Below are 24,417 nucleotides of genomic sequence, written 5' to 3'. Positions count from 1 at the left end.
TTACCTGCGCTCCCGCTTTCTTCTGTTCAGCCGCAGGGGATGGCAGGAGTACTCACACTGAATTATTGTCAATGGGGCTGTACTCACACAGACTCATGTAAGCGCCAAACGCAGGTTGAGACGCAGCATGTCGCATTTTACCTGCATTTTGGCACTTACATGTGAAACTATTGACAATAATTCAGTGCGATTACTCCTGCGCTCCCCTGTGGCTGAACGGAAGATAGCGAAACGCAGGGGATCGCAGGTAAAACTGCTCGTGTGCAAGAGCCCTTAAACAAACTGGGGCTCATTTATAAACACTGAGCAGATTTGTACCTGGGCAGTAACCCATATCAACCAATCGGTGAGTTGCTTTTTTTCAGCCAGCTGCAGGTTTTGCAATGAAAGCAGACCTCTGAGTGGTTGCTACGGGTTACTGCAGGTGCAAATTTGCCCAGTGTTTATAAATGAGCCCCACTATGTTTATATTAGCGTTTGTGAATTCCCTCCCTAAGAATCTGAAGCGTCTGGCCTTCAACAGGTCTCCATAGGCCGGTACGACTTTTCAGACCTACCCGATAGGCCCAATGTATGAGCTGTTTGCTTCTGTAACAGTGATTGGATCAGCAATAGGAATACAAGTATAGTGGGGGGAAATGGCAACTTTAACATACAGTATAGGCATTAGGCTTCTTTATGTGGATCTTGTGGAATCAGGAATTGTGTGAATTGATGCTAAATTATCCTTATGCATGTAACATTTAGGTCTAAACTAGTCGTGTCAGCAACCTGTTGTAGATCGCCACTAAAACATGTTTTTTTTTTGCAGGTTCTCAAGTGAAGAACGCTCTGGTGCAATCAAGCCTTTCCCATACACAGCTCGCCACTATCTGGTAATTACTGTTCTCTCAAACATTCATTGGATATTTGTGGCAATGTCTATCTTTGTAGCTGCACAATTTCAAATGCTGCAATCCTTATAAGTGCTGGTATTTTTTTTCTGTTACTTTATATACCCCAGCACAGTGATTGCTGCATGAACTGGAAGGAATTAAAGGGGTGGTTCACCTTCAAGCTAACTTTTAATATGATATAGAATGGTCAATTCTAAGCAACTTTTAAATTGGTCTCTATTGCTTCTTTTTTTTAATAGTTTTTTATTGTTTTCTTTTTTCTTCTGACTCTTTCCAGCTTTCAAAAGGGGGTCACTGACCCCATCTAAAAACAAATGCTCTGTAAAGGCCCCCATACACGGGCCGATAAAAGCTGCCAACAGACAGAGTCTGCAGCTTATTGGCCCATGTGTGGGGCCATCCGACGGGCTTTCCTACCCGGCAGATCTCAATCTGGGAGGTTAAAAAATTTAGTTGGATCGCAGCCGCATCTGTGTGTGTATGCGGTCCCACGATCCAACCGCACGTATCTGATGCATTATAATCCAATCGTTGGGCCACGATCAGATCAGCCCGATATTGCCCGCTTCAATGTGGGCATATCGGGGAGAGATGTCGCCAAACGAGCAGATCTCTACGTCTATGGCCACCTTTAGGCTACAAATGTATTGTTATGGCTACTTTTTATAACCTGTCTTTCTACTTTCCCTTCCTGTTTATATTCCAGTCTCTTATTTAAATCAATGCACGGTTGCTAGGGGAATTAGGATCCTAGCAAACAGACTGCTGAAATTGCAAACTGGAGAGCTGCTGAATAAAAAGCGAAATAACTCAAAAACCACAAATAATAAAAAAGGAAGACCAATTGCAAATTGTCTCAGAATATCATTCTCTGCATCGTACTAACAGTTAAAGGGGTTGTTCACCTTTGAGATAACTTTTAGTATGAGGTAGAGAGTGATATTCTGAGACAATTTGCAATTGGTTTTAATTTTTTTATTATTTGAGGTTTCTGAGTTATTTATAGGGATGCACCGAATCCACTATTTTGGATTCGGCCGAATCCTTTGTGAAAGATTCTGCCGAATACCGAACCGAATCCGAACCCTAATTTGCATATGCAAATTAGGGGTTGAAAGGGGAAATTATTTTTTACTTCCTTGTTGTGTGGCAAAAAGTCGCGCGATTTCCCTCCCCGCCCCTAATTTGCATATGCAAATTCGGTTCGGCTGGGAAGAAGGTTAAATCCTGCTGAAAAAGGCCGAATCCCGAACCGAATCCTGGATCGGTGCATCCCTAGTTATTAAGCTTTTTATTTAGCAGCTCTTCAATTTTCATTTGAAGTAATCTGTTAGCTAGAGTCAAAATTACCCTAGCAACCATGCATTATTTTTAATCAGAGACTGGATAGTAGGAGCGGACCTGAATAGAAAGATAAGTAATTAAAAGTAGCATTAACAATACATTTGTAGCCTTACAGAGCATTTGCTTTTTGAAGGGGTCAGCGACGCCCATTTGAAAGCTGCAAAAAAACAGAAGAAAAAGACAAATAACTATAATATTAAAAAAAAATTAAAAACCAATTGAAAAGTTGCTTAGAATTAGGTCATTCTATAGCATACTAAAAGTTACCGTAAAGGTGAACCACCCCTTTAAGTCAATGGTGAACAACCCCTTTAAGAGTCTTTTGAAGCCTATACGTCCCAAACTAGCTTATTTAAACAATAGCAAATTTTAGACATGCTACAAGGAGCACTTTCTAATTATCTGCTTAAACTTTTCTAGATATAAGTTTCCCTTGTTTGATTACACTTTTCAAGGCAAACACAGAAGTACAATGAGAGAAAAATACAGTCGGCAGACAGGATATGAGCAGGCATATAAACTGCAGGCATTGATTAGAGACAAAGAAAGGAAAGCTAGCATGTTTAGGGAAATGCGTGACTGTTTATGCAGAGTAATTCCCTGTACAATACAGTTAAGCCTTTCTCTGCTACATTTCATCATCGTGAGATCATATTTGTGTCTACAATTTGGCTGGAAAAAAAAGTTCTGAGCTCTGGGCAAACAGAAGTAGTTGCTGAAGTGATGCATTATTCTACAGCAACTACTACTACTACTGTTTGCCCAAGGCTAAGACTTTACATCACAATTGTCTTTTATTAAATAGCATGTCTGTCTGTGTTCCTCTTTAAAGAGGTTGTTTACTTGTGAGTTACCTTTCAGTATGATGTAGAGAGTGATATTCTGACACAATTTGTATTTGGTTTTCATTTTCTATTATGTGTGAGTTATTTAGCTTTTTATCCAGCAGCTCTCCATTTTGTAATTTAAACACAGGTTGAAGTGGTCCAAATTACCCTATGAATAGGAGAGAGTCTGAATAAAAAGATGAGTAATAAAAAGTAGCAATAACAATACATTTGTAGCCTTACAGAGCGCATTAGATGTTTTTAGATGGTGTCTGTGACCCCCATTTGAATTTTGGAAAGAGTTAGATGAAAAAGGCAAATAAAGCAAACTTTAAAAATAAATAATAAGTATTTTTTGGGGGGGGCTATAGTTTTCCTTTAAAGAATATTATCAAACTGAAATATATATTTAAAGGGCACCTGTTGGGAAAAAATGTTATCCCCAACCAAAGCTAATAAAAAAAAAATGCCCCCTGTCAGCACTAGGCTACACACACAACATGTCCAGATAAAATTGTATTTAGTGGGAGCACTTACCAGACGCTGAACTCAAACGTGCTGCACACCCAGCCGCCATCCCATGCGGTCAAATAGATTCCAAGGACAAGAAGAAAAAACAGCGGAGCACCTTAGGAGTCCAGTAAAAGTATTAAAAAATTAAAATTTTATTTAATAAACATGTAAAAGCAGATTACAGCAGCAGTGAACCCTGGCTGCCCGCTTAACGCGCTTCGTGGCATCCTGCCACTTCAACATGGCTGCTCGCAGCGGGAGCTCCCTCCCGGTGTGGGTAGCCTAGCGCTGGCATGGGGCATTTTTTAAAAAAAAAAAAAAAAAAAAAAACTACTGTTATTTCCAACCGGAATACGGGCTCTATTAACCCGCAACTTTGGTTGTGGGTTAATATTTTTACCCAACAGGTGCCCTGTAAGTAAATATTGCCCTTTTACATCTCTTGCCTTGAGCCACCATTTTGTGATGGACTGTGTGCTGCCTCAGAGATCACCTGACCAGAAACACTACAGCTCTAAGAGGCTCATTTATCAAAGGTCGAATTTCGAATTCATGCAAAAAAATTGTAACTGTAATAAATTTAATTTGAAATTCCATTGGGGGTTATTTAATAAAAAAATCTAAAACGTGAACGAATTTTACCGAATTGAATTTGAATCGAATTCGATTAACTCGCTTCTCTGAAAAAAATCAAATGTCAGGGAGATTCCAGAAGTCGCATCCATATCATTCTTGTGATGCAATGTAATCTGGAAGTCTATACTGATGGAAGTAATACAAATCCCTTCAAAACAATAATAGATGAATCTGAATAGGATGATATAACAATTCTATCGATTAGAAGACTTTGAATATTTAAAAGGGCCAGAGTGTGATAAATCTCTAAATTCAGATTAAAATTGGAATCGAGTTTAGATAATTCACAATTCGAATTTGAGAGTTTTGACCAGAAAAAAAAATCGAAAATTCTAATTTTCAATTCGACCCTTAATAAATCTGCCCCTGGAAGAAGTGTGGCAGCAAAATACAGAACTCTCTCTGTTAATTGGCTCATGTGACCTAATATATCTGGTTGGTTTGTTTGTGTGCACTGTGAATATTAGGATCCCAGGGGGCGGCCCTTATTTCTCTTGCCTAGATTGGGGGACACAGGCACCATGGGGATGAAGATCCTGTTGCTTGGAGAAAGGACACTAAAAGGTTAAAGTGGCTCCTCCTCCTCCTGCTCTGGGCTTCATCCCCGCCTACCTCCTCAATCCTCAGTTTTCTTTAGTGTCCTCAGAAGGAGGATGGACGCTTCGTGGCTGGGAGCAATGGTACAGATTTATTCAGTATCATGCCACTACTGGGGTCAGTGTTTCTCTTCCAGAACCCCTCCAGCCAAGGACTTCTGATCTGAAGATGCTCTATAGCCTTCCCGCTCTACGGAGGCTGCAGGCTGGGGAGCTTCCCCCCACACTACCCTGGGCACTGGTTCCCGCTCTCCGGAGGCTGCACCAGTAGCCACGACGGAGGGTATACCTTTTATTGAGCATTCCTGGCTGGCACAAGGAGGTAAGTCAATTCCCTCCTCCCTCCCCCCATTACATGCTGCCTGTCAGCTCTGCAGAAAGCCATTTAGTTTCACTTTCACTGCTATTCTCTGACAGAGATTTCCCTAGGCATTTGGTTTCACTTTCACTGCTATTCTCTGACAAAGATTTCCCTAGGCCAGGATCTACCAGTAGACCTTTAGCTGGTCATCAGTAGATCTCAAGACACTGTCAACACACAGTTTGTCTAAATCACCCTCCTGTTTCATGCTTTTTATTCAGATATTTATGTTAAGGTTACATTTTCTCATGAATCATATTTAAGTAATATTTTCTATGGAACAGAATGCTAACAATACTTTTATAGATGTAGATCATAATGGGACAACCGCACTAAAAGTAGACCCCGCATTGGTAACTCAGTGCCATTCCCAGCGACGTTTCGCGCCACCATCTGGCGCTGCGTATATTTAATTGTGCACGAGTCGCTGCACACGCGCCTCACGGGCGCCATCTTACTAAAACTAGGCACCATTCCTTCCTACCTTGGTGAATAGGTAGTTACGCTTCCCTTACTCTTTCTCTAGGGGATTAACACTTCCCTCTCTCTATGGGACCTACTGTGGGGTTTTTCACTACTTCCCTCTGTCTCCACAGATCACACTCTAAGGGAGAGGTGGTTCACTCCTCTGGACTCTCCTAATATTCCTCAATATCTTTACTTACTGGGTGGCACTACATAGTATAGCCATGATGGGCAGGGCAGATGACCAGTCCCTTCCCAAGCAGGCAACTGCATGTACCACCAATGCAATTTAGTATTTGGCATGGGCTACTTGCAGACCTAAATTTGCTAGTGTTTTGGCTGAGCCAATATGTGAAGCCTGTAAGACTGCAGCAGTCACTGCACAATTACAATCCCACACAGCCCTACCAGCCAGCTCTGCGACAGCTACGGCTAATCAAACGAGCTTGGATTCTGAATTGGTGTGCGCTCTATCTCTAGCGGGTCTACAAAACCTAGCCAGAATTCCAGAGACTCTAGATAAGGTCCTACAGCACCTATCTACACAGACCCACAGACCGGTCACTCAGCAGTCGGCCACAAAGCGACCTCCCCTTTCCCCACCTGTTTTGCCTGATGAACAGGAAGAGGGACAGATCCTATCCGCAGATGAATAGGATCAGGATACCACAATGAGAGGTCGAGAGCCTGATTCAGGCACACCCCACCTTTAGCAGAGCGAACCAAAAACATTTTCACAAAAGAAGTCTTCTTGTGTCTTTCCAGCCTATGAACAGCTGGGTGACATTGTTAACGCACAATGGAAAACGCCAGACCATAGAGTCCAATTTTCCATCGCTTTACTCAAACTTATCCTTTTACTTTACAGACCTTGGTCTTCACCCCCAGCAGTGGACCCACCGGTCTCTAAATTGTCAAAGACCACCACCATTCCAGTAGCCGATGCGGCTTTCTTTAACGATCCTATCGACAAAGGTCTTGAGGGTTTCTGCAAGTCGATTTTTACAGCAGCAGGCGGAACTCTCCGACCTATTATTGCCACCCCATGGGTATCCAGGTCAATGGAAGTTTGGGTGGAACAGGTGGCCCAACTCATGGCTCAGAAGACCCCTCCACAGACCTCTTTCTTGCTCCGATAGCGGACACAAATATATATAAATTTGCGTAGCAGTCCTGGGCGCGGCTAAGCTCGTCACAAGGGCTTCGGCATAATCCATTGCAGCCAGACGTTTCCTTTGGCTAAAACATTGGTCAACAGATCTTACCTTGAAGTGGTCTCTGCTTGGTCTCCCATTCTCGGAAAACAACTTTTTGGTGCTGAACAGAGACGGTAAATTCTCAAGCTACAGGAGGCAAGAGCACTTTACTTCTGCAAAACAGACCCAAGAGGACTACCTTCAAAAGGCAACCATTTTTTTTTTTTTTCGTCCCGTTCGCCACAATCAGAGCCAGAGGTCCCAACATGAAAAGCAACAAGCTCCGCCCGCCCCAGATTCCAGTCAAGGCAGAGCACTTGGTCAGGAAGCAGAGCAGCACCTAAGCCCGCACAGGACAAAACAGCCTCCGCATGAGGAGGTGCCCACCCCTGAAAGCTAACCCCTTCGGGAGGTGTGACGGCATAGAGTACTGGACCCCTGGGTCCTACAGATCATTTCTATCTCATAGAATTCGCTCAGCTACCTCCGGGGTGATTTTCCATCTCAAGGGTCCCTACCACAGAACCCAGGCACTTAGCGTGCCAAGGGGTTCCACACGCCCTGACTGCCTCCACGGTAGTAATGGCGGTCCCTCAAAGGTAAAAGGGGCTTCGGTTTCTACTTAAACCTGTTTATAGTACCCAAAAAGGATGGATCTTTTCACCTGGTGCTAGACCTAAAGGCACTAAACGACCATGTAAAGAAGCACCACTTCAAGATGGAATCCATCCAGTCAGTCCTAATGTCCCTGGACATAGAGGATTTCAGGGCGGTGATCGACCTCAAAGATGCATACCTGCATGTCCCCATACATCCCAATCACCACTGTTTCCTTCACTTTTCAGTGGCAGGAGAACATTGGCAATCCCTGGCACTCCCCTTCAGACTATCATCCGCGCAAAGGCTATTCACAAAGGTCATGGCTGCGGCTCTAGAGGACCTGCGACTGCAGGGAATGAGTGTCATACCATACCTGGACGACCAACTGGTAAAAGCCCGTTCCATGGCACTGGCCACAACTCATCTCCAGACACTAATGCTGTTAGGCTGGCAGATAAACTTCCAAAAATCTCGATTCATACCTTCTCAGAGTACAGAATATTTAGGGCTTGAGCTAAATTCTTCATTGGGAAGAGCCTTCCTTCCCCAATCCAAGATCACCTCAATGCAGGGGCTCCTGTGAGCTCTGCAGAAAACGGATCAGGTACTTTTAAGGTTGCCATGAGAGTGCTGGGGACTATAGTGTTCTCCTGCGATTCCATATGCGCAGCTCCACACCAGAGCCTTACTCCAACACCAGAGGAGGAACTGAGTGAACCTAAACTGCAGGATTCCCCTATCAAAACTAGTTTGAACCTCTATCAATTGGTGGCTTTGACCAACAACACTTCCGTCAGGAAAACCCTTCCCCCAATCACCAGTGTACAGTCATCACAACAGATGCCAGTCTACAAGGTTGGGGAGAAGTATTGGGAGACCTAACCGTACAGGGACGTTGGTCACAGAAAGAACTAGTCCCCATCAACATCCTGGAATTAAGAGCAATCTACCTGTCATTGCTCCAATGGTCAGGCAGACTTCAAGATCTACCTGTAAGAATACAGTCAGGCAATGTGACAGCGTTGGCTTACATCAACCACCAAGGAGGCACAAGGAGTCAAGCTGCCCTCGCAAAGGCACAGCAAATTCTTCTGTGGGTGTAAAACACGGTACCAGCTATCTCCGCAGTTCATATCCCTGGAGTGGACAACTGGATAGCAGATTTTCTCAGCCGAGAGACCTCAGATCAGGGAGAGTGGAGCCTACACCCAGAGGCTTTTTCAACTGATTCTGGCAAGGTGGGGCACTCCGGAAGTAGACTTAATGGCATCCAGGTACAACAACCAGCTTACGAGGTTCTTCACAAGAAGCAATGACCCTCTGGCCCTAGCATTGGACACACTTGTGGTTCTGTGGCAGTTTCACCTAGCATATGTCTTCCCACCACTGGCACTTCTGCCAAGGGTAATCAAGAAGGGTAGGAACAGTTCTAGTGGCACCCTACTGGCCACACCACACTTGGTTCGAAGAGCTCATAAGTTCATCAGTGGACATACCATTCCATCTTCCAGACAGAATGGATCTGTTATCTCAGGGACTGATCCTCCACCCGAGTTCACCATGGCTGGCTTTAACGGCATGACACTTGAGGCCATAATCCTAGCCAGATCAGGAGTTCCAAAAAAGGCCATACCGGGCCAGAAAGCCCGTCTCCGCACGCATCTACCACAGGGTATGGAGGACATTCATATCCTGGTGTAAATCTAAAGCCAAAGACCCACAGTCCTGGGACGAAAGTAGCCTATTGTTATTCCTTCAGGAGGGTTTAGAAATAAGGGCTGGCACTCAGCTCACTGAATGTTCAGGTATCAGCCTTATCTATCCTTTTTCAGCAGCAGCTTGCAATGCTGCCCAACATCAAGACCTTCCTACAGGGAGCATTGAGGATGATACCTCCATACCGTCATACAATCCCTCCCTGGGATCTCAATATGGTACCTTTTGTATTGCAGGAGCAACCGTTCGAGCCATTGGATCAATTCCATTACCTCTGCTGACTCTTAAGGTAGTTTTCTATTAGCCATCACTTCGGCTAGACTAGTTTCAGAACTAGCAGCTCTATCCTGTCGTCCACCATTTTTGATTTTTTCCAAGGACAAGGCGGTGTTGAGGCCTACCCTGGATTTCATCCTAAGGAGTTCCATCTTAACCAGGACCTGGTGGTTCCTTCATTTTGTCCTGAACAAAAGACAACTTTGGAACAGTTACATACGTAGATGTGGTTCGTTCTCTCCGAACATACACCAGGGCTACCAAGAGTAGAAGGAAGCTAGACAACCTCTTTGTCTTACCAGAAGGACCACGGAAAAGCCTTAAGGCATCTAAGGCCACCAATGCAAGATGGATTAGGTCAACAATCTTGAAGGCCTATGAGGTATGAGGTAAGGCCACACCCTTCCGGGTTCAGCTCATTATACTTCTTCACTCAGCACTTCTTGGGTGGTTCGCCTCCAGGCTTCAGCAGAACAGGTCTGTAGGGCTGCAGTGTGGTCATCCACACACACCTTTTCCAAATTCTACAAGGTGCATACATTCGCCTCAGCCGAAGCGAGCTTCAGCAGGAAAGTTTTGCAGGTGGTTATTCCCTGAACACTAGGGGTAAAAAGTCCCGCCCTCATGGGTAGCTTTGGGACGTCCCCATGGTGCCTGTGTCCCCCAATCTAGGCAAGAGAAAAATAGATTTTTGTACTTACCGTTAAATCCTTTTCTCTTGTCCTACATTGGGGGACACAGGCCTTCCCTCCCTGTATTAGTTCGAGTTAATGTTGATCAGGTAATATCTTATACAATTTTTATTGTTCAAATACCAACAAGTTCAAACAGCAGGTGGTTCATACCGTGCTTAACTTGCATTGGGGAGGTGCTCCTTCTCTTCACATGGGCAATTGGTAGGGCTCGTCATCTCTTCTTCGGTCAGAAAACTGAGGATTGAGGAGGTAGGCGGGGATGAAGCCCAGAGCAGGAGGAGGAGGAGCCACTTTAACCTTTTAGTGTCCTTTCTCCAAGCAACAGGATCTTCATCCCCATGGTGCCTGTGTCCCCCAATGTAGGACAAGAGAAAAGGATTTAACGGTAACTACAAAAATCTATTTTTTTTTTAAATGGCAATTTTCTATTTAGGATTACCCAATGGCACTTACTACTAGAAAAGTATCTTATTATGAAAATGGAGCTGTTTTATTAGAGACCTAGATTGTTTGTTGGTATAGTTTTCCTTTAAAAACCAGTGTACTGAACTATATAGTCATTTTTATTTATTTTGTTTACTCATTCATGTTCTTTGTATCTTTTTATTACTTTAGGAGCTTGGCTGATATTGACAAAGATGGAAAGCTAAAAGCGGATGAATTTGTTCTAGCCATGTATTTAACGGATATGGCTAAAGTTGGGCTGCCACTCCCACTCACTCTTCCCCCAGAAATGGTTCCTCCTAATTTTCGGTATGTAATTTAGCAATTAGCAATTATTATCATTACTTACAGGGATATATGGTACAGGTATGGGATCCGTTATCGGGAAACCCATTATCCAGAAAGCTCTGAATTATGGAAAGGCCGTCTCCCATAGACTCCATTTTATCAATGTAATCCAATTTTTTAAAAACAATTTCCTTTTTTAATAATAAAACAGTAGCTTGTACTTGATCCCAACTAAGATATAATTAATCCTTATTGGAAGCAAAACCAGCCGATTGGGTTTATTTAATGTTTATATGATTTTCTAGTAGACTTAAGGTATAAAGGTCCAAATTACGGAAAGATCCATTATCCAGAAAACCCCAAGTCCTGAGCATTCTGTATAACAGGTCCCATATCTGTATATCTATTTCCTTTTTTTGTATATAAAGTAACTTTGGCAGTAGACATAAAAGGTTGAACTCGATGGAAGTGTTTTTTTTTCAGCCTAATTGCTAGTTGATCATCCATAGGATCTATTTTGATGTATTTGCTCTGTGAAAGTGACATTGGGAAGCATTGAAGTAATAACCTCTTCCATCAGAAAAAAACATTTTGTATAACAACGTTCACCAGTTGCCATAAAGGGGTGAAGAGAGCAGGGTTTTTATAAAGAGCTTATTGTCTCTATTTAAAGGAGAACTAAAACATAAACTTGGCTAAAAAGGACATATTTTATATAGTGAACTTATTGCACCAGCCCAAAGTTTCAGCTTGTCAATAGCAGCAATGATCCAGGACTTCAAACTTGTCACAGGGGGTCACCATCTTGGAAAGTGTCTGTGACACTCGCATGCTCAGTGGGCTCTGATTGGCTGTTGAGAAGCTAAGCTTAGGGCTCGTCACTAATTATCCAGCAGAAAATGAGCTTCCCTGGCTGTAATATAAGCTGATGCTACAGGTTTGCTGATTATTAAATTCTGATGCTAATTGCACTGGTTTCTGTGCTGCCATGTTGTAATTATCTGTATTAATTACTAATCAGCCTTATATTGTGACATTTCTATTCTATGTGTACTGTATATTGTGAGTGGGTCCCTAAGCTCAGTAAGTGACAGCAGCACAGAGCATGTGCAGTGAATCAGCAGAAAAGAAGATGGGGAACTACTGGGGCATCTTTGGAGACACAGATCTTTACTGCTAAAGGGCTGTGGTTGCCTTGGGCTGGAACAGAAGCACAAAACATCATGTACAACATTTCTACCTACTTCTTTAGTTAGGCTTTAGTTCTCCTTTAAATTAACACTAATAACGGGATGTCGTTGTAGAAGCAAAATAATTCTCTGTTGTTTCCCATGTTAAGTGTAAGGCCAGTGCCACATTCACACAATGTCTTTTATTTGTATTTGTGCTAATGATTGGGAGCTGCCATAAATCTCCAAATATTATTGATCCATTCACTCAAGGGATCCGTGGCTGTGACCCAACTGTGTTCTAAGGATGTAGGACCTAATGAAATGTTTTTGCCTGTTTCCCATATAGTGGTAATGTAAGTATCACTGCTAGTGACCCTATCAATGGAACGGTACCTCTGTACCACAGAATGCAAGAGGAAGAACCACCTCAAAAAACCACAGCAGGTGAGTTGAGCTCTCAGATGTTTAATGTCCCTAAATGTTTTATATCACTAATGGCTTTCAAAAGGTCAATTTCAAGATGCATGGCTAGAATTCAAGCTATGTTCTATGTGCTATTCAGTGATGAGATTTTAAAATAAAATGGGGGATATCTTTAGAAAGCAAGGATTGTAGTGGGGTTTTAATGCAATTTTATGTAAAACATTTAATCTGTCATAGACCAATTACAAAATAGTATGAAGAAGTTAAATGCTCCATCTTGTAAGCATAATGCTGCTTTCCCAAATGAACCTGACCAGCCTTTTCTGGTCAGGTACTGGTGTGCAGGTCCATTTGGGGTGTCTGGTTGGGGAGGGGGCCCTTTGCTTAAAAGAAAGGTTTAGTTCCCCTTTAAATATGCATTTGAAAGGTTAATCTTATTCAGGATTCTGCCGAATCTCTGCACTTTTTAAAAGATTTTGATTCGCTGATGCAAATCCAGCCCCTTCATTATGTGACTTTAAAGCACTGAACAAAAAAAGCTGCATTTTTTCAAATTTAGGGGATTATTTGTTAAAGTCCAAATGCCAAAAACTCGAGGTTTTTTTGTACTATAAAATCCTGAGGATGGAAAACGTCATATTCAAAAATTCCGGCATCTTAGACCTGCCGAGTTTGCATATAAAAGTCAATGAGAGAAGTCCCAAAGATATCCTGATCTCCGCTGGATTTCGTGCAAAAATCCGAAGATTTTGTGGTTTTCGGACAAAATTACAAAAACAAATTGGGGTTTTCTGGTCAAAACTAGTACTAGTTTTGACTAGGACTTGCTCTGAGTATATTTCAGAAACTAATGATGTAAATTTGGATTTTGATAAATAACCCCCTTAATGTGCAAATTATGTTTTGTATTAAGACTAATTCAAATAGCTTTTTTCAGATCTTTTAACAAGGAAACAGAAAATGAATAGATTTTGTTAGCCCTGCCTTGTACATTGACTCTCACAATTTGTATGTATCATAAGCGACATTTGAGGAGAGGCGACAGGAGAACATTGAGAAGGGCAACATGGAGCTGGAGAAGAGGAGGCACGTGCTCATGGAGCAGCAGCAAAGAGAAGCCCAGAGAAAGGCACAGAAAGAGCGGGAAGAGCTGGAGCGCAGAGAGAGGGAGCGTCAGGAGCTGGAGCGAAAGAAGCAGCTGGAGCAAGAAAGGCGAATGGAGCGGCAGCGTGAGCTAGAGAGGCAGAGGGAGGAAGAGAAGAGGAAGGAAATTGAAAGAAGAGAGGTGAGAACTTACAGATGAATGTGACAGTATTTTTAGAAAGAAAAGTTTCTTTGTAATTAGCAAGGGGAAGTGCAAATATTTTAAATCATTCACACCAATTCCTGCTCCAGTGGAGTTTACAATCAAAGGTCTCTATCACATTCACACATGCTCATATTATCTGGAGGTAATTTGCCTGTTTGTTTTTAGAGAATGCAGAGGAAACCTACATAGAAACTCAGGACCTCTCAGAAACTCTTTAAGGTGGCCATATACATAGAGATCTGCTCGTTTGGTGAAATCTCTCCCCAATATGCCCATCTTGGGCGATATCAGGCTAATCATGGGCACTAGGACCCAATGATCCATTCCTAATGTATGGAATATGGTTGGTCTGATTAACAAACAGATGCGGTCTGCGATCCAATGGGATTTTTACCCCTGCCCGTCTCGGTCTGTCAGCAGCTTTTATCGGCCCGTGTAAGACCACCTTTTAAGCTCTAAAAGAAAAAAGTTTGTAATAGGATTTGACTTGATTTTGTAAAATATATTTCTGTGTTGTCCTAGTTCTAAATGCATTGTTGTGTGTTTTGTAGAAGCTCCACAATGTATTTATTATGACTCAGATTCATTAATCACATATTGGCCCCAAAAAACCCACATTGTGACAGCAAAATATATTATTTTTTTCATATTGTAATTTTTAATTGAAGTTTCAATACAGCACACAGAAATAATTGTAAACATTTTCAAAGTATACAAAGTAATTTCACACTTTCAGCTCATTGAAGCCATATGCATAACATTTATCTAGCCATTGATGTGCAAAGTTTAATAGCAAAAGCAGTTTCCAAAAAGAGGAAAGAAGAGAGTGGGAGGGAGGGAAAAAAAAAAAGAAGGGCTCGGAGATGCTGTGTTAGATCAGTGATTTGTACCGATACGTTTCTTTAAAGTTTAACCATCTCCACCAGATGGAGGTGAAGATTATGTTTTGTTCTTCTGTACCTGCTGATAGCACCTCGAAGACACAAGACTCCTGATAGATTTCTCTGAGTGAGACAACAGGTAGTATTCAGGATGTCCACCTAACGTATAATTTAATATTTCTTCGGCTATATCGATAATTTGATCCCAATAGGACTTTATCAACGGGCATTCCCAGAAGATGTACATCATTGTGCCCCTCTCTTTCAGAGCAAAATATATTATTAATTAAAGAGATCCAGTTTTTTTTAGAACAGATATGATGTATAAATATACCCATATCTTACTAGCTTTTGATTTGTCATTTATATATACAGTGGTGTGAAAAACTATTTGCCCCCTTCCTGATTTCTTATTCTTTTGCATGTTTGTCACACTTAAATGTTTCTGCTCATCAAAAACCGTTAACTATTAGTCAAAGATAACATAATTGAACACAAAATGCAGTTTTTAAATGAAGGTTTACGTTATTAAGGGAGAAAAAAAACTCCAAATCTACATGGGCCTGTGTGAAAAAGTGATTGCCCCCCTTGTTAAAAAATAACTTAACTGTGGTTTATCACACCTGAGTTCAATTTCAAAGGTTATAAAGCCATTTCTAAAGCTTTGGGACTCCAGCGAACCACAGTGAGAGCCATTATCCACAAATGGCAAAAACATGGAACAGTGGTGAACCTTCCCAGGAGTGGCCGGCCGACCAAAATTACCCCAAGAGCGCAGAGACAACTCATCCGAGAGGCCACAAAAGACCCCAGGACAACATCTAAAGAACTGCAGGCCTCACTTGCCTCAATTAAGGTCAGTGTTCACGACTCCACCATAAGAAAGAGACTGGGCAAAAACGGCCTGCATGGCACATTTCCAAGGCGCAAACCACTTTTAAGCAAAAAGAACATTAAGGCTCGTCTCAATTTTGCTAAAAAACATCTCAATGATTGCCAAGACTTTTGGGAAAATACCTTGTGGACCGACGAGACAAAAGTTGAACTTTTTGGAAGGTGCGCGTCCCGTTACATCTGGCGTAAAAGTAACACAGCATTTCAGAAAAAGAACATCATACCAACAGTAAAATATGGTGGTGGTAGTGTGATGGTCTGGGGTTGTTTTGCTGCTTCAGGACCTGGAAGACTTGCTGTGATAAATGGAACCATGAATTCTACTGTCTACCAAAAAATCCTGAAGGAGAATGTCCGGCCATCTGTTCGTCAACTCAAGCTGAAGCGATCTTGGGTGCTGCAGCAGGACAATGACCCAAAACACACTAGCAAATCCACCTCTGAATGGCTGAAGAAAAACAAAATGAAGACTTTGGAGTGGCCTAGTCAAAGTCCTGACCTGAATCCTATTGAGATGTTGTGGCATGACCTTAAAAAGGCGGTTCATGCTAGAAAACCCTCAAATAAAGCTGAATTACAACAATTCTGCAAAGATGAGTGGGCCAAAATTCCTCCAGAGCGCTGTAAAAGACTCGTTGCAAGCTATTGCAAATGCTTGATTGCAGTTATTGCTGCTAAGGGTGGCCCACCAGTTATTAGGTTCAGGGGGCAATTACTTTTTCACACAGGTTTGGATTTCTTTTCTCCCTAAATAATAAAAACCCTCATTTAAAAACTGCATTTTGTGTTTACTTGTGTTATCTTTGACTAATAGTTAAATGTGTTTGATGATCAGAAACATATTGTGTGACAAACATGCAAAAGAATAAGAAATCAGGAAGGGGGCAAATAGTTTTTCACACCACTGTATTTCCCTGCTCAGAAATGGGAGTTGATACTGGCTGGAGTAAAAATTTATTCATGAACTATTCCACAGATATGTGATGGCAAAAGTCTATTTACCATTATTCTATGTCAATGAATTTATAATAATTAGACTATTGTTTATTATTTTTCAGGCAGCAAAGCAAGAGCTTGAGCGGCAGAGGCAGCAGGAGCTGGAGAGGATCCGTCGGCATGAGCTGTTCAACCAGAGGAACAGAGAGCAGGAGGAGATTGTGAAGCTGAAGTCCAAGAAGAAGAGCTTACAGCTGGAACTGGAAGCACTTGTAAGAGAATAGGGCGGGTAGAGTTATCTTGGGTTTAAGACAGTTTGATGATTTCTTCTTCATTCTAAAAAAACAGAACAAAACAGGAAATAAAACTTGTTACAAGTCACAAGAGATCTCATAGGCCACAAACCATTATAGCAAATGATCGTAAGTGATTGTCTTCACTAACGCTCTTTATTGTGACCTGCTTTGTCGAGGGCGAAGGCAGATACGTGATAGAACATCTACGCAGTTACATAGTGCTTTACCTTAGTTTACAGGAAATAAATGGGGAATAACAAACAAAGTTTTACAGAGTACAATAGGATTAGAGGGCCCTACATGCTAGAGTTGGGGTACAATTGAGACATTAGGATTTTAGAAACAATTTTGTAACAGCAATGACTGATCAATTAAGGTGCATTAAATAAGGTGCACCAAACAGATTATTAGCCAAAGTTTCACTTTAAAGAGCAACAGTGGCATGCAAGCATTTTTGTTTAGCAGCGATCAAAAAGTCATTGACATCAATAGGAAGCGACCCAAAGTTTAGAATTTGAATCCCTCATTGCAGGATTCGAAACACCTCATGGTCCATAACCGTGAACCCCCAGAATAAAAATACCTTCCCATGTACACCAGCTCTCGGGTGCTCTCATGTTCCCCCCATGGCCAGTTCATTGCACAGGGTGTTTATTATGGTATCAGAAAAGCCCACAATCTGTACATGGGAGGTGTATATTATATAAGTACCTCCTTCCCCTTTTCTACTTTGTCTGTCCATTTACCTACAGAGAGGAGTCAGTCACAGAGAGGAGAAGAGTACTGTGCAAGTGAGTTCTGCTTTAGAACTGTACCTGTTGTTATGAATTTGACCTTTTGCAGGAGGATAAACACCAGCAGATCACTTCGAGAGTCCAAGATGTACGAGGGAAAAAACACCTGAAGAGGACTGAGCTGGAGACCTTAGACAGAAAGTGTGACGCAGGAATTATGGAAATCAAGCAATTGCAACAAGAACTGCAGGTGAGCGATATTATCTGTCAGGTCAAAGGATATGGCAGTTTGCAGACTGATACTATTATTGTCAATATAGGAGTTTCTTGATCTTTCTCTATATCGGTGTAAGGTGCTCTGGGAGACAGGCGCGTGCCCTTACCTCGAAGCATGCCAGCTCCCAGAGTCTCTCCAGCGCTGGCACCCGGACAAGCGCCAGCATGAGGTCATTGGCCAGGCTTCCGGATGGGCACAGGTGCAATGACGCACCCGGGGGCATGTGCAATGCCCTGTAAAGACAGAGGCCGTGCTGACATCACACTTGGCACCAAATTTAATTTGAATCTCTGACAGTAATCATTGCTCAAGCTTGTCTTCCAAAGCATTATTTGACAATCCTTCCTGGTTGAAAAATGCTGAAGGGTCTGGGACAGATGGTGCCATTTTGCCTCCTAAATCTCCAGTTGCTTGAGAAACGTCTCGAGGGACACAACAGGAGTGGCAGCCTGAGTGGCTCCATGTTTGGGCTCAAGCTAATCTGTTACGACCTGTATGCTGTGAAGCCCGTCTACTACCCAGGAACAACTTCTAAGTGAACAAGAGAGCCCCACTTTCCCCGGTTTTCACCAGCGCCCTTTTTGGGCCCCGGACATTCTGCTGCGGAAAAAGGCAGGGATCTTATTCACAAGCAAAGTGTACGATGGGGAAAACAGCGGCTTAGTCGGACCTGGCAGAGTTTAAAGGCTGGCGGCAAGAATCGCCGTTTTATGCAGGCAACGTTCAAAGGCTAGCGGCAAGAATCGTTGCTTTAGGCTGGCAAAAGTTCAAAGGCTGTCTGCAAGAATCGTAGTCAAAACAACAGGCAAGCGTCAAAAACCAGGAAGGATAGTCAAATGCTTAGCACCTTTTAAATTGAAATTTGCACATGCGCCCGGGTGTGTCATTGCACCTGTGCACGTCCGGACGCCCAGCCGATGACCTCATGCTGGCTTCAAGGTTATGGCATGTGCTGGTCTCCAGAAGCAGCGTACAATCTGTATTAACAGGCTAATATTCACTCTACAGGCACACCTAGGTTTGTGCACCCACACCCCCACACACACACACACACCCATACACCCCCCCACCCCGTATAGACTTCTAGCAGTAGGCCATACATTTGTGCTTTACTTAATGTATGCAGAAGAGTAAATGTGAGGCCGATGTGTCTTTTCCTAAACTAATCATGGTTTGTTTGTTCTAGGAATATCAAAGCAAGCTGAGCATTATGCTTCCTGAAAAGCAGTTTCTGAATGAGAAGGTTAATCAGATTCAAGCTGTTAACTCTAATGGTAAGAGCCTGCAGTCCTTGTACCGATAAAGGCCTGGTATCTTTTGACATTCTATAGCCACAGCAACTGTTCATGCACACACATACGCACATATTTTTTTAACGGGATTCTGTCACGATTTTTATGATGTAGTTTTTATTTCTAAATGACACTGTTTACACTGCAAATAATTCACGCTACAATATAAAATTTAATTCCTAAACCAACAAGTGTATTTTTTAGTTGTAATATTGGTGTGTAGGTGCATCTCAGGTCATTTTGCCTGGTCATGTGCTTTCAGAAAGAGCCAGCACTTTAGGATGGAACTGCTTTCTGGCAGGCTGTTGTTTCTCCGACTCAATGTAACTGAATGTGTCTCAGTGGGACCTGGATTTTACTATTGAGTGTTGTTCTTATATCTTAAACTGGCCAGGACACAGAATGCTCTTGGCCCGTGGGGGGTAAGTATACCGACTCCTCCAGTCCCTACTTAACCCCCACAGCGTTAAAAGGTTCCTCTTGTCCCTAGAGCAGTGATCCCCAACCAGTACCTCAAGAGCAACATGTTGCTCACCAACCCCTTTGCTGTTGCTCCTAGTGGCCTCAAAGCAGGTGCTTATTTTTGAATTCCAGGCTTAGATGCAAGTTTTGGTTTCATAAAAACCAGGTGCACTGCTCTCCAACTCTTTTTACATTTAAATGTGGCTCACAAATAAAAAAGGTTGGGGACCCCTGCCCTAGAGGAACGAGACAGCCCTCCTCAACAGAGAGTGGGTTTCCCCTTTTCCAAGCCCAACCGCACCACCACTTGCAGGCTGGCGACTTGATGAACTGGTGCGCAGCACTCACTGCGGCTCTTAGTTGCAGGGGAGAATAGCCGGAATTCTCCCTCTGAGGAGAGGGCAGGCCGGCTAGAATTCGGCTAAGTTGCTTGCTCCCTTCCTCCATTGCGCACCACGCTGTCACGTACAGGCGCGAACAGCCAAAACCAGAACTGCGTCTTCTGCCATACGCTCTTCCGAAACACACGCTACCTGCCCCCCCACACACTGTGGCCATATACAGCGCAGTGAACCACGGCAGGCGGGCGCCGCACTTGGAGCCGGACATGGCAATCAGGTTAACTAGCCCCTTGCTTGTTGTACCAGCGCGGTGAAGGCTCTTGAGCCTTTTCACCCTTAGATCCAAAAACCTTTTCCTTACCACACCATGTCTGAGACAAACAGTGAGGCCCTCTTTTCCTGGGGCACCCCGGCCACCTCTGTCAGATACTTGGCCTCTGCCAAGTGCCGCAATAGATTGCCCTCTGGGCACAAAGACCCTCTATGCTCAAAATGCAACCCACCTGAGCCTGATCAGGAAATCCCCCCTGCTCAGGTACAGGCCGAACAAACCCCTCAGGGCCCTGCTACTGCCTCTACTGTTGACCATGCAATAGTCCAACAGCCTATCTCAGACTGGGCAGCCCAGTTAGCTACAGGCATACCAAAGCTGGCATTGCCACTAGACAAGATCCTTTCCAAATTGGATAACTCCAGGCTGAGGGGATCCAAACACAGGGCTCCTTCCTCCTTGGAAAGTGTTGATAACTCCAGAGACCCCTCACCAGCGCCCCCAGATAGAAAGGATAGATTGTGTCTATCAGAGGGTGAGGTATCTCACAGTTCAGATTGTCGGGAAGAAGAACCTTTAAAATTCTCTTCCGAAGCAGTGGATGACCTCATAGCCTCCGTGTTGGAAACTCTCAAGTTGCAGGAACCACAGTCCAGCACAGACACTTCCATGGTCCTGTTCAAAAGAAACAGTAGGTCTTCACCAACTTTTCCTACTCATTCACAGCTGGAGCAAATAATTCATAGTTCTAAAGGCACTTCAGAGGGCTCCTTTTGAACCCTTGGCATCCATACCCCTGCAGTGGGTCACATGGAAGACTGTTTTTCTTATTGCAATTGCTTCAGCAAGACAAGTGTCCGTGATCAGTGCTCTTTCCTGCAAATCACCATTCCTCACCTTCCACTCTGGCAGAGCAGTGCTTTGCACAATACCTACCTTTCTACCAAAAGTGGTTTCAGCATTCCACATCAACCAGGAAATAACCATCCCTACTTTCTGTCCGTCTCCGGCAAAAAAACAAAGCAATGTGGTATACGGAGACCAGTGTAGCGAGGAGTGCACAGATCTATACATTGGGGAGACAAAACAACTGCTCTCCAAGCAAATGGCTCAGCATAGGAGGGTGAACTCTACAGGGCAAGACTCAGCTGTCTTTCTACACCTAAAAGACAAGGGACACTCCTTTGAAGACAGCAAGGTCCAAATATTGTATAAAGAAGACCGATGGTTTCAACGAGGCGTGAAAGAGGTCATCGATTCATGTCAAGGTGGAGAAACCATCCCTGAACAGAGGCGGGGGCCTTCGACACCACCTGTCTGCTACATACAATGCTGTTCTAACATCTGTACCCTGGAGTTTTCAGAACACTTCACACATCCATTCATGCAATTCTCACAAGTAACACCTGTATCTAGGAGTTGCATGACACATTGGCTAATCCAATCACAGTAACTACACAGAATCAACACCTCTGTGAATTTCTTCAGATGTCACCTCTTTGAAGAGTTACAATGTGCCATTGAAATTGGATAAATGGAAGAGTTTATATGCCGAGAATTTCCCACACCAGTCAGTTGAACTGAAGAAGCTGCTCGGATGTTTTTACATTTACCTATACTAGAGTAGGATTTAGATTTCTTTATTGTTGTGTCCTATCTCCTAATGGCATCCACTATACCCCATGGTTCCCTGTGTCCCCCAGCTACCAGAGAGAAAATGATTTTACAGTGAGTACACAAAATCTCCTTTTTTTTCCATGACAGTATCCCTTTAAGGATAATTGCACCTTATTACTTTTCTCGTCTAACATTGTTTGTATATTTTCTACATTTTGACCAGTGCTTGCAGGTAAGAATTTTGAAAAAAGGGAAGTGGACATCTAGCTCCTTACTGCCACCCCAATTGTTCATAGTGGACAACTGGTATGCCAGTATATATAAATATCCCTAGAAATACTGTATTTTATGTACTGAAGTTACTTTAGCAGCCCTGTAGCAGTAATGATCCAGGCCTTGCAAGTTGTCACCAGCAGCTCTCCATCTTGGATCTTGTTAGACCATCTGTTGAGTGCCTGTGGCACTGCACATGCTGAGTGTGAAATCATCCAAAGATTAGCAGATAGTGGCGTTACATCTGTCAAAGAAGCTACAGGGCTGATTATTAATCAGTTTTGACAATGACAATGGTGCCATGTAACTTGGGTCTGAATTTATTACTATAAAGTGTTGTATTGTAAATTTTATATTCTATGTGTACTGTATATTGTGAGTGGGTCCCTAAACTCAGTAAGTGACAGCAGCACAGAGCATGTGCAGTGAATCAGCAGAAAAGAAGATGGGGAGCTACTGGGGCATCTATGGAGACACAGAACTTCACTGCTAAAGGGCTATAATAAGATGGCCATATTCTTTGTTAAATGAACAGTAACACCAAAAAAGAGCTTATCTGCTGTGTAACCTGAGGCTTTCCCCTTTGAATGGCTGCTACACAGCAGCTTGTTTATATAAACTATAGTAGTACTTATCTGTTATCTATTGTGTATCCTGTGCTTGAACGGCTGCCCCCATGGCTACACAGCAGCTTATTTATATAAACTATAGTAGTACTTATCTGTTATCTACTGTGTATCCTGTGCTTGAATGGATGCCCCAATGGCTACACAGCAGATTGTTTATATAAACTATAGAAGTACTTATTTATTTACTATGTATCCTGTGCTTTAATGCTTTGAATAATACTTTAAATACACTATAGTAGTGTTTCTGATGCAAACACAGCAGTTTTGCCAGTGCAGGACAACACTGCATTATATTAGGGGTCGGATTACCCAATAGGCGCCCTAGGGCCAGCTCTAGGGGCCCGGCCCTGGATAACAAAAAAAAACACATATTGGATCTTCCAGGGTCCAGGCCCCCCTAACCGTGTGGTGCGTTGACGTCACGGCGCGTCTGGCCCCATTGCATCACAGGGGGGAGGAGAAAGAGTAGAACTGTCTGACTGGCTTGTAAGGGGGGGAGGTGGAGGCAGTGAAGTGATCTGGGGGTAAAATTGAAAAGGGCCTGTGAGGAAGACAGAACTGAGAAAAAAAACTACAAAAAACCCCAAAAAGATGCAAAAAAAAAAAAAAACCACTACAAAAAACTTCAAAAAAATTTGGGGGCAAAGTAAATTGTAAAGGGTCTCTGGTAGTGGGATTGTGCACAACTGTAATAACTGAAAAAAAACATAGAAATATGTTCAAACTTTCATAACCTGCCAAATTTTCTAAAATGAACATGGTAATTATAGGGTGTGACTTCAAAAATGGGCATGATCAAACATTTCGATGTGCACCAACTTTTTTGTCCCTCTTTTGATTTCCAAAATGTTGGGAGGTATGCGCTAGCATAGCATTGCTTCTTTTACAACTGTAACTTTAGGTGGTTCAAGGTGGAGGGATGGTGGGCTACCTTGCCTAGGGCCCTGTTTAGTCTTAATCCGGCTCTGATTATATTTTTATTACTTTAAAAACACTTCTTTTTTTGATGTTACTGTTCCTTTAATCTCATTTTTTGGTGTTGCAGTGTTACCCTTCATACTTAAAAACATAAAACCTCAATCTGATTATTTCAGACCAATCAGGCACTGGTTTTCATGGACTTCAGAAAAAAGTCTCGGAGAAAGATGGTCTGTGCCAAAGACTTCGGGAACAGCTGGAGGCCCTGGAGAAGGAAACAAGTTCAAAGCTGCAGGAAATGAACTCATTCAATAACCAACTTAAGGTAAGTAGAACCAATTGCTGCTATCACCCCAAGTGATCACCCATGCAAAAGTGCCTTCTTTATTGTGCACTTGATGCTCACTGAGGTGAGGGGATATAGTTCTATGTTTTGTCTAAATTCTAAAAAGACTATACTGGGAATGCTGAAAATATGGATTGACTTCATTATGATTGGTTGGTGCTGCCTGGATGTGAATCTGGTCTCTATTGCTTACCAGGCAGTGCAGGAAAGCCATTAATCTGACATAAATCATGGATGCCCTCTAACTGTTGTTGAATAGCAACTTCCAGCATCCCTAAGGAATTGTAGTTCTACAGCAGCTGCTTCCAGTCGTTAATCTTAGCAATTTTGTTGTAACTCTTTAATATTTAAAGGGGAACTATCCCAAAAATAAAAATTTTATATAAGCTTCCTCATACTGAAGTAAGAAACTTTCTAAATACAATTAATTAAATATTCTGCATTGTTTCTGAAATAATCGAGTTTATCTTCACTATCTCACTCTCAGTATCTG

At 42.7% G+C, this 24,417-nt stretch overlaps 1 protein-coding gene across 3 annotated transcripts in view; it reads left to right on the top strand.

Annotated features, from left to right (window-relative positions):
• LOC108718268 (intersectin-2) overlaps window positions 1–24,417 on the top strand; it is a 94,527-nt gene that overhangs the window by 32,866 nt on the left and 37,244 nt on the right. For all 3 annotated transcript variants that reach the window (XM_041565075.1, XM_018265982.2, XM_041565076.1), the window contains exons 9-16: window positions 812–875; window positions 10,737–10,874; window positions 12,372–12,469; window positions 13,471–13,733; window positions 16,591–16,740; window positions 17,608–17,748; window positions 18,962–19,049; window positions 23,755–23,903. In XM_041565075.1, the coding sequence (XP_041421009.1) occupies window positions 812–875; window positions 10,737–10,874; window positions 12,372–12,469; window positions 13,471–13,733; window positions 16,591–16,740; window positions 17,608–17,748; window positions 18,962–19,049; window positions 23,755–23,903 (1,091 nt within the window). The remainder of the gene's footprint in view (window positions 1–811; window positions 876–10,736; window positions 10,875–12,371; window positions 12,470–13,470; window positions 13,734–16,590; window positions 16,741–17,607; window positions 17,749–18,961; window positions 19,050–23,754; window positions 23,904–24,417) is intronic.

Source organism: Xenopus laevis, chromosome 5S, assembly GCF_017654675.1.
Source record: "Xenopus laevis strain J_2021 chromosome 5S, Xenopus_laevis_v10.1, whole genome shotgun sequence".
In the NCBI taxonomy this organism is placed as follows: Eukaryota; Metazoa; Chordata; class Amphibia; order Anura; family Pipidae; genus Xenopus; species Xenopus laevis.
This window is presented reverse-complemented; position numbering and strand designations above follow the sequence as displayed.